General features: G+C 41.1%; 1 protein-coding gene across 1 annotated transcript; it reads right to left on the reverse strand.

The window, feature by feature from the left end:
• Positions 1-49: 49 nt before the first annotated feature.
• asphd1 (aspartate beta-hydroxylase domain containing 1) lies at positions 50-6061 on the reverse strand (the record flags this gene model as incomplete). The annotated part of the gene is made up of 5 exons (XM_080446387.1): positions 50-159; positions 931-1044; positions 2595-2802; positions 4680-4886; positions 5618-6061. The coding sequence occupies 5 exons, from the start codon at positions 6059-6061 to the stop codon at positions 50-52; spliced, it is 1083 nt and encodes a 360-aa protein (XP_080302513.1).
• Between the last annotated feature and the right edge of the window lie 5180 nt (positions 6062-11241).

Raw genomic sequence — 11241 nt, forward strand, 5'->3', positions numbered from 1 at the left:
AAGATAAGGCACCCCTACGAGTCGTCTATGGGTTTTTGCGGGAGCAAATTCAGAGGTCAGGGCTGAAAATGAAGTCCAAGGCTTGTCTCTCCGCCGCAGCCACATTTGGATGCCAGAGATCAACGCTGAAAATGACACGTGGTCCATCGTCTGTAGACCCTTAAAAAACGACACATTACAGTTTTTATGTCATGCTACTGTTGTTACACGTGTATACAGTACGCAGTAAAGCACAGATATATGCAACATTTTGCACCAAAAAAAGTTAAGCTCTATATTGTAAGTAATCATAGTGTTTGTTCTTAACAGGGGTCTCTCCGTCTGTCCAGGTAATTTTGACCATTTGAGGACTTACTTGAAAACGAGCAATGTGGTTAAAAAATAACTACATACATTTATTTTAGAATTAGAATAGCTAAAAGTGACGTTGTAATTTTACAACCATGGGCATCACCGGGTAATATTACACTTGAGGTTGTTCTTTATTGTTATTATTGCAATGACCTCAATATTTCTAAAATCCTGCCCTGAGAGCTTTTACCTGGTCCTGTAACTTTCACCCCACAGATTAAATGAAATGATTCAACTCAGGTTCATCTACAAAGTGCTTTAATTTGAGAGTATTTTCTAAAATCAAAATGGATTACTGTGATACCGGCTGAACAAAAGCACCTTTTAGACATGCTGCCCCATCATTTCCTGTTGATCCACAAAAAAGAAATAATTTGATCAAGGTGTGTGTGTGTGTGTGTGTGTGTGTGTGTGTGTGTGTGTGTGTGTGTGTGTGTGTGTGTGTGTGTGTGTGTGTGTGTGTGTGTGTGTGTGTGCGTGCGTGCGTGCGTGTGCGCGTGTGCGTGTGTGCGTGTGTGCGTGTGTGTGTGTGTGTGTGAAGGGGGGAGGGAGTAATATAAGATACTGTGATTTACAGACCCTTGTGAGAGATAGTGTGGAGGAATGAGTCGTCTACCAAAAGACAGTGTCCCTCTGACCAACATTGTGGTTCTCCTCCCACCACCAGCTCACAAAGAGGTGGGGTCTGCAGACCTAAAAAGGAAGATCATTATCAGATAAACATAATCTTTTCAGCCATTATCCATGTTCACGTTTTTCTCTTACGTCATGGGGACGTGTGAATAATAGTCAAACTCAATGAGGCTACATATGACCACAATGGAGACGTACCCCAGGACTTTTTTGTGTTATCCTTTTAGCCTTAATGTCTGACTGTACCTTGTGCTGTTTACATGTACATTTCCTGTTCTACCCCGGATTTGAAGCCCGGTCTCATGCACAAGTGATGAGATTTTTACCATTGAGCTATTAGAGCCTGTCTGCTTGCTCAGGGGATAAATTGAATCTTGACCGTCAGGTCAAAATTTGTGTCAAACCAAAAACAGGATGGTGTCAAAGGTCATGTCTCAGTCTCACCTTAGACACAGTATCTAAATGTCTCAATGGAAGAGCAGGGAGACCATAAATACAACAATTGTATATACGGTAAGTTATATTGTATTAACATACTCTACCATACAGATGGGCCAAATTTACATTTTATTCATTAAAGAAAGGTTATTGTGCCACTTTAATTTCCCCAATGTTGCCTCAAAATCAAACGTGACTGGACATTTTTTGTTGCTGTCCCTAGGCTCTTGGATAGTTTCCTGTCTCACATTAACTTCTGCCCCACCATTGACAATTTTAAATCAAATTTAAAGGCTCACCTTTTTTCTCTTGCTTTTAGTACTGAGGTTGACCCATGGTTTTTGTTTGCCACTCTTAATTCCTTTTTTTAATCTATTTCCATCTCTAATAGCGTTTTAATCTGTTGTTTGTTTTATTCAGTTTCTCTTCACTTTTTAAGCTTTGCTTTTAATATTATAATTGTGTTTGTTTTTTTTGCTTTTAAGGATGTGTCTTTTTTCTTTTTTTTGGTCACCTGCCTCGATTGGTAAGCACTTTTGGGTCAAATCCTGTTGTTCTTATATGAGCCATGTAAATGAAGGTTACTTGACTTTACTCCTCTTTTGTTAGAAAATCTGTGAGGATTATTCACTGACTGATCATAGCACAACCATCCCCACAGTACTATGAATAGCTCTCCTGACAGGAAACTCAGAAGTGTCCAGCATCCATCCATAATTGGGTACCCCTATGTACCTGTCCACATCCGTTTCCAAGCATGTAACATTGGAGATCTTAGCAGGGACACCCGTGATGCAGAAACAAGACCTCAATCCAGTCCACCGTAGCACAACATTCCCTGTTTCTACTCTACTCTTCTACTCTTTGCAGAATGTCTTGAACAAGTGTGGCATAAAGACAGTCATTGTGTCACTGCAGCTTGCGTACATGCCAAGAGGAATGTCTACCGTTGTCCAAAACATTGGTGAAATAAATTGGTCTGTACACAAGCTGCAGTGTTGCATTGAGTCTCTCCACTCAGTTGATGATGAGTGAGTAGCCTATGTTCGTTTTATGCTTTGCACCTGCAACAAACACCTAGGTATGCTGACACCTTCCTTCCAACAAGTGAGCAAGTGTCAAAACCACAGTCTTTCAGGAAAGCTTTTTTCTTCTCACACATAATTGCTTACCTAGATGACAACGCAGGCGCGTATTGGTTGGTCCATATGAGCCCCCTAGAGTAGCTCCAGGAGGTAGCAGCCAAAATCCAGCAGCTCCCAAGGAGTTACTGCTTATAAACGTACGAAGAGACAGAAGTGTCCGGTAGGTACAGGGACAGGCACGACAGTTCGCTGCCACACAGACACCTGCACTGTACAAGGAAAACACTGCCTGGCCCTGAAAGAAACATTAAGGTGCATTACATATAACTCGAGACGAGACACCTGTGGGCAATCTCTAAAACCAAGTAATTGACCCATACATTACATCAGTGGTGGGCAACCTTAGGCACGGGTGCCATCATTTGGCACAGGGGAGGGTAAGCACTGGCACATAAGTGTGAGAGAAAGGGTTTTCTTTTGCTTTCAAAGATCAAGCAGACAAGGCAGAGTCAATAAAACGTGATGTGTCCAGGTATGCAAACTTTGAACTCTGACTGACGAATAAGATGGAGTGGGAGTCTGGGAGATTAGGTCAGGGTTATAGAGTTTAATGATCCTTACAATGTCCTGATGTGAAAGAAAATGTTTGTATGTATATGGGCAGGCTTTTTTATGTGTTGTCATAATTAAACTTAATGTTGATATGGCACACTGACTGTCAAGAAAATGGCACTTCATGTCAAAAAGGTTGCCAACCCCTGCATTACACAAACACACATCAAGTTTGGTCTATACGTTCATGTCAGTAAAGCGTTATTATCATAAAGATGCCAAATAATTACTGCTTTAAAAAAAAATCCACATCAGATATATACTGTATAATCAATTTGTATATAAGAAAGTCAAATAAATGTGGGTAGCATTGAGGCCTGGATTTAGAAGTATGTGGTAACCAACCGACCAGCTGTGTGTTGGAGCAAAAATAGGAATGCTGAATCAAATGACGCTACTCCTCTATTGTAGCTTATTTGAGAGTGACGATTTCATCCTGGATACACACACACCTTCCTGGTAAAACAACTAAATTGCAATATGCTAACTACCTTAGCCAAACTACGAATGTGTGCAGGCAGAGACAATAAAAAGTAAATAAAAAACACCCTATCCTTTTCTAAATGCTGGAGTTACTTCAACTTGGGTAAAGGGCAATGGGTCTACACATTAAGTAGTACAGTATATTATTTATTTCATAGTCACACTAATTCAACCCACTCTATTATTTCAGCAAATGATATAAGACTACCAAGTGTTTAGTGTTATGGAAAGACAGATGGCTTTTTGTGTGTTTTATCTCCAATTGTTCCTGTAACCTTTATAGAAGTATGCCACAGTATACAGTATGTCCCACAGTATAAATGCATGGTATTGTTGTACGGTAATAATAAAACACTGGAAAAAGATGCATGCCAAAGAAAATGTAGGAAAAGAGAGAGAAACCTTTTAGTTGGCTAAGTAAGCCCTGTTGCTAAATGTTCACCTTTTCTAACCTGATTAGAATGTGTCACTCATTTTCCTTTCACTTTGTAAACTATTCAAAGAAGGAACACTTAAATCCCTTAAAGACGGGGTGCCGTGATTTTCAGTGATTCCCCCCCTCCCCTAAAACATAATCATCAGGTATTATGGTTATGGTTTAGATTTTTTTCAAAAAAGTGTACAGAAATTGTTAAAATTATGTTTTTATGTGGACACGCCTCCAGTTCATTAAGTATACCTGGTTCTCACCTTAGCACCTCCTCCACCACCTTAGCACCACCCACCTGTCCTAGTCCCTCCTCCTCCTCATACCTGTTGTGTTATGATAATGAGGGGGAGGGTATATTTTTACCATGTCACTAAAGGGCTGTTTTTCTATTGGCACGTTTGACCCTCAAGGTTTCAGCCTCCAGGTAGAAACTCAAAATAGTCAGAGAAGACAAAAACACCATAAAAACACCACCAGGGGGCTTAATGAAGTTCTATCAACCTCACAGACACATGTGCAAAACCATGGCACCACCTCTTTAATTATTTATTTCTTGAACTGTGCGTGCGTGCGTGCGTGCGTGCGTGCGTGTATTGCAAAACAAATGTGCCTCTGTTTGTGCCAAAGAGTAGACTTATCCTCACTACCTTTGGTCCCAGACAGGTCCATCCTAATTTTGGGTCGACGCCTCTCTGGTAAACAGCCTGGAACTCAGCCATGATGACAGGGTAGTTGGCCTCCAAGACATCAATATCATGGCGATGGGCGTCCCGGGGGAAGAACGGAATGCTTGGGACGTCTGGGAGGAAGAATAGATGAGGCTTCTGGATTGTAGAAAGATCGTTCAACCTGACCTGAAGTGTGTGATCAATCGCAAGTTAGTGACTTCTAATGAAACAGCTTGAAAATGTCTTCCATCAAATCTATGGTTGCTTCTCCTTCCACATATATAGCTGTAAAATGGCATTCATACTGTAAATGTGTTTCTTTAATTATTACTACAGACTTGTAAGAGTGAGTAAGCTATCAATGATGACATTCTTTCATTAAATCAGTTTCATTTATTTGGTGAATGTATACGCTTCCTTGCACTGATATTGAAGTTTTTGATTACCGTACACTTAAGCACAAAAGTATGGCAGTGCATTTAACTGGCCACCATGTGTGTCCACAGAATTGCTCTCGATCCAGACATGTTTTAACTAACTCCAGCAAATGGGGGTGGAGTTAGCTGGTTTTGCTGACTCCAGGCTCCACCCCCTTTTGACCTCCAACCTCATTGTGAGCTTGGAGGTCCATTCAGCTGTTCTTATCAATGATGAACAAAACCTCCTAACTCTATTTTTGTTTTGTTTTTTCATTTCCTGAAAAATTAGATATGTTATGTCACATTTTCACATGCCCTCTTCACAACATAATGATAGGCTTCAGGTTAACACACACACACACACACACACACACACACACACACACACACACACACACACACACACACACACACACACACACACACACACACACTATATGACATTATTTTTGGGAAATTGTGCCCACAAGCCCATGGTTTCATGGATAATATTCTTACCTGCTCACGCAGTCCCTTGTGGATGCGACCCATCCCCACCCAACTGTAGCGTTTGGCATACTCCTGAAGTGCAGCGTACAGTTTCCTACCTCCAACAGATGCCTGGGCTGGGAATAAGGCGTGACTCAGCACTGGAGTGAGGTAGCCCCGTCCTTCATCCTCTCCTGTTTCCATGGGGATGCAGGGGACTTGATCACTTCCAGGGACCTTGGATCCCGCGTTGCACTCGGTTCCGACACAGCTCCCAGCGCGGGACAACATGGCACGCCTGGATCCCGACTTGTGCTTCCCAGCATGCGTCCGGCCTGGGGCAGGCAGGTCTGAGCCCATTCGATAACAATACCACAGAAAGAGGAGCAGCAGTGTCCACAGAAGCCCGTTCAGTGGTTGGACACCCAACTCAGCGTATGGGGGCCAGGGGAGCGGGTTCACGAACCAGTGCATCATTCAGATGCTGTGGAACACTGAAATAATGAAGTGGAGGTACAGATGTTATGGTAATGAATGGCCATGAGAAATACAGCAAAATGGATAGTGTTGCTAATAGTAAGGGAATATTAAACAAACAATATAGTAGATGGCTGACATGTTTGTGTGTTTGTCTATACAGTAAAAATCATGTGAGCTGTGCAAGTTACTATAGAAGTCAGCACTTGTTTAGGATGTGAAGCTGAGACAAATGGGCTTATTTAAGAAACATTGTACAGGCCGTAACAGATTAGAAGGATACAGCTATTGTATTAGCAAATACTACTAGATCTTTTCACACTTGACGACATAAGCATTCTAAATGGGTTCATGTTCATTTGACCTTGCAGTGTTTGTGAATATCAGCAGCTACCTTGGACCCAAATTGTTCCCTAGCAACACAATTCCACTTACGAGGTTTATAAATTAAACAATGTAAAAATGACTAGGCTACACCCATGGGAGTTTATAATTGTCCCTCTAAGATTTACTTCTGGTTCCATCTATCCTCTTTTTCCAGTAAGCATCACTCACAGACTGTTGTTTTTGGTTATGAAGCTTTTTTGGTTACTAATGAAGCCTATTAGACCTGGCCTACATGGTCAGGTCTGTAAGCCCTGCTCACAGTTAACTTAAGTAAGTAAACAGGTAGAAGTTAAAATCACATCATTACGACAAACCTTCCAGCCACACTGTTCAACCGTAGCTGCTACTGTAGTTCAGAAAATTCAATCTTCATTTCAATAACACTTTCTATGAAGCCCATATACAGTACGTCTGATTACAACACTGTATAATTATAGTATGAGCACTCATAAATACTCCCAATACTTTATAACAATTCATCAAGACACATTATAAAGCATTTGACTTATAAGGTAAAGTATCATATTATTTCATAATGGCTGGGCACACATTTGTTTCGCAAGTGTAACAGTGTCAATTATACATTATGTTCAGTTAGTATATAATTACACAAAATGAGTTACAAATTGTTGCTTCTACCTGACTTTATTCTCCATAATAAATAATAATAATAATACAGTGCATTCGTGGTCAGAGCTCTTTTAAGTCCCCTCCTCCTGTCCCCCGTATAAAAGTCCTGACACACCTCCACCTCTTCCCTTTGTACTTCCGTATTGGAATGAGGTGGGTGTCTTTTGTTATCACGTTGAGTCAATGCACTACAAAAAAAGTTAATGTCAGGTATGTTGTTGTGTTGTACTATATATTGATACTGACATATCACCCTTACAACTTCCTTATTGAAATGAGAGAGAGAGGAGTCAGTGCACTAAAAGAAAAAGAAACCAAACTGGACACATGTTTTATGTATAATTCTTATAGTTGAAATACACTATAATAATTTGAATTAATTATAATAACTGATATAATGCATTATAGTGTTATTTTAAGGTAATATTGGATGTTTAAGTAAAGTGGGGAAAATATTACATTAAATCTATGCAAGAACAGCTAACAAAAGCTTTCTGCCAAAACATTCAGGAATGTCATTCCTTTACTTAAAGCCTCCAACCACTTACAGTGACATACAATCACACTATAATGCATTATACCAATGTACTGCAGATGATACTGTGCTTCTGCTATTATAAACAAGTGCTTCTGCTGTAGTATTTACAAGTGCATCTGTTATAGTATATATACAGTAAGTGGTATATAAGTGCTTCTGCTGTATACAAGTGCTTCTGTAATAAGTGTTTTCTGCAGAAAATAGCTTGGCCTTATTGTACATTTACATACCTTGGTATATACCGTGGTTCTCAAACTTTTTCAAGTCAAGGACCCCCAAATTTATTTGAATTTGGCTGCAAACCCCCATCTGAAAATGTTTTGTATCAGAGACCTCCAGAAGAGATTTTCTTTGTTAAAAGAAATTCAAAATCATTCAAGATTTTCCAAAACATTTTCAATATTTTTCAAAAACGTTCAAAAATAGCAGATGTACAAGATGTACAATCTTGTAGATCTGCTATTTTTGAATAGCAAACATGTATATGGATAAAGTGGTTAAAATTATTGTAATGTTAACTACTTTTGCTGGGGACCCTGGGGGTCCCCGGACCCCACATTGAGAACCACTGCCTTACACCTACACTTGTTTTTCTCTCTTGCCATTGTTATGTTATGTTTTATGCTGATGTTGGTACTTGTTGAAGTTTTCTTAGTCTTATTTTGTATCAAATCTTAGTTTTTTTTATTATTGTCATAGTATGTTGTTGTGGCACAGTAGCCTACTTTTGAGGACCTCACTTACTTGCATTTCGCTTCTTGCACCAGTATGAGTAGCCTAGTGACAAATAAACCTTGATTCGTGCCAGTTATAATGCATTGTACAATAATTATAATGTATTTTACAACTATTGAAAATGATAATACATTATGTATTATAATTTATAGAAATAACATTATATTTTACAAAATAAAAAAATCTGTGAGTGACCAGCAATTATTGAGTATTATGATACTTGATCTTACAAGTCATTGTCAGTATTTATGAGCGCTTATCAGTATAATTAAACAGTGTTATAAGCAGGTTATAATGCATTATAATCCATTATAGAAAGGGGCTTTATAGAAAGTAATACAGTCTATGCTTCGGTTGCTTTCCACGGTAAGCCTTGCTGGGCAAACCTATAAGTTATCTCTCCTTGAATTACTTCATACTTTCAATTGCTTCTGCTATGCTTTTCAGCAGTTATGCAACCATGTCAACCTTTTGGAAAGAAAGATAACAAATGGATTTAAGTGTGTGTGTGTGTGTGTGTGTGTGTGTGTGTGTGTGTGTGTGTGTGTGTGTGTGTGTGTGTGTGTGTGTGTGTGTGTGTGTGTGTGTGTGTGTGTGTGTGTGTGTGTGTGTGTGTGTGTTGGTTTTCTCAGGATCCTACTGTACTGTATTTCTGCATGTCTAAGGAAGGTTATCTAACCCTCCTGTGCTCCTGTGTGCTTGCGCGTGTGTGCGTGCGTGCATGCATGCGTGTGTGTGTGTGTGTGTGTGTGTGTGTGTGTGTGTGTGTGTGTGTGTGTGTGTGTGTGTGTGTGTGTGTGTGTGTGTGTGTGTGTGTGTGTGTGTGTGTGTGTGTGTGTGTGTGTGTTGTGTGTGTGTGTGTGCGTGCGTGTGTTTTGGGGGAGGACCCTTATAAGCATGTTTTGGAATGTATCGCACTGTCAACCGAGGAAACACGCACATGCATACACGCACATGCATACAGCATGGTGGTTATAGAGTTATTATAGCTGCACTAAGACGGCGTGCATGTCATAAGACAGCAGCTCAACTCAATTATTATGTTCCTTTCAGATTCTAGCCCTACTATTTGAGCTCTTATGTTGATCTTTGCTCTGCGCCAGACAGTCCCTGGCTGCAGTTCTCCGGGCCTAACACAGCTTTGGAGTTTAAAGTCCGCATTCCGTCCGTGTTCCCGTCAAAATGAAACCATCGCACCCTCCATCCATTACACAGGAACCCGCCGAGCGGAGAAAAAAAAAAAAAAAAGGCTCGGCACGCATATAAGCCTAAAAACGTATACTCCGTAGTACGACGGTGACGCGGGAGTGCCAAAAAAGGACTGATCTACAAGCTAACAACGCGTCGCGACGCGTTGTTAGCTTGTAGATCAGTCCTTTTTTGGCAAGCGACATCATCACCCTCGCAAGCACATAAATTAAGCCTTTTAGCCTATGGCACGCGCATGCATTTAAATCAATAAGCATCCAGGTAGTTACCAACACGGGCACAGCGTTGCTTTCTCTCCGATCGCCTCCGTTTACTGTGTTATGGCTGTTGTTTCAGCACCGTGGAGGGTGGACAGCTCCTCCCGCTCGGCTGTGATGGAGATGTAGGGGACTCCCTCTTTCTTTGGTGTTTCGCCCAGGTGGGCGCGGTTCTATGCCCAAAGCTAAACGTAACCCTGGTAACCTCACAGTCTCAGAGTCAGCATGCATGCAAAAAAAAGTACAGAAAGTACAGTTCTCTTTACAAGGTCTGCTGAAATAATTAAACCCAAGAAAAGCACTATGGCTTGTTTCCATTGGGGTCCTGTGTATTCAATTCATCGAAACATTTTATGACAGACAAAAATACTATGCAAAAACATCATATAAACGAATAGTAGGCCTAATCAAAAAGAAAAATATGTAAGTAAACAGTTTGGGGGGGGGGGTCTGGTGATAGGCTTGGACTTTTTACAGAATTGCAGCCACCTGTAAGTGCTCTTTTAGAGCGGTTTAGAAGGAGAGTAAGGATTCACACTTTTTTATTATGACTGTTGGTAGGGCATTCCACATTTTGGTGGCATAGCAGTAGAACGAATTTAACCCCTTGTTTGAGCCAAATCTGGGTTGAACGTGATTTGTAGAGCTCCCTCAGGTGTTGTGCTTGTGGACGTCTTTGACGTTTTTGAAGTAGTTTGACAGGTACATGGGTGTCTTTGTGGTGTAGTGTATCGTGTAGACCAGGCCCATTGCAAGTTGCTGTAGGCTACTCTGTCCTCTATATCCTGAGCCGTCCCACCCTAGCAAAATGAGCAGGGGTTAGATGAGTTGATGCCTAAACCTAACCTCACAGAAACTATGCCTAAACCTAATCTTAAGCCTAACCCTAACCTTAACCTCACAGAAACTATGCCTATAGTTTCTAACCCTAACCTTAACCTTATAAAAACTATGCCTAAACCTAACCTTAACCTTATAAAAAACTATGCCTAAACATAACCTTAACCCTAACCTTAACCTCACAGAAACTATGCCTGAAAACTACGCCCACCTGGGTGAAACACCGGGAAAAGGGAGAGCCAGGCTGTGATGGAGATGTAGACGTTGCCCATTTAGCCCAGTGCAGTGGCTACTTACAGCCACGAGGGGGAGCACCCGTACCGAAGCACCTTGCTTTAACACGAATGCCCCCTCACACACACACACACACACACACACACACATCACAACCGAATGCGTCAAGAAGCGCACGGTAACAACCAGCTATACGGGCATCTGATCTCACCAGCAGCCCTCTTATCGTCACATCACGGCCCCCTAAAGCAACAGGATACACTGAAGGGAAACGACAACAATAAGGGACCGGATCGTTATTAAGGCTACGGGGGTAAGTGAGGGGTACTGCTGGTCACCCTCTTATA

This window comes from Gymnoscopelus braueri, assembly GCF_963280865.1.
Source record: "Gymnoscopelus braueri genome assembly, chromosome: 13".
NCBI classification, from domain to species: Eukaryota; Metazoa; Chordata; class Actinopteri; order Myctophiformes; family Myctophidae; genus Gymnoscopelus; species Gymnoscopelus braueri.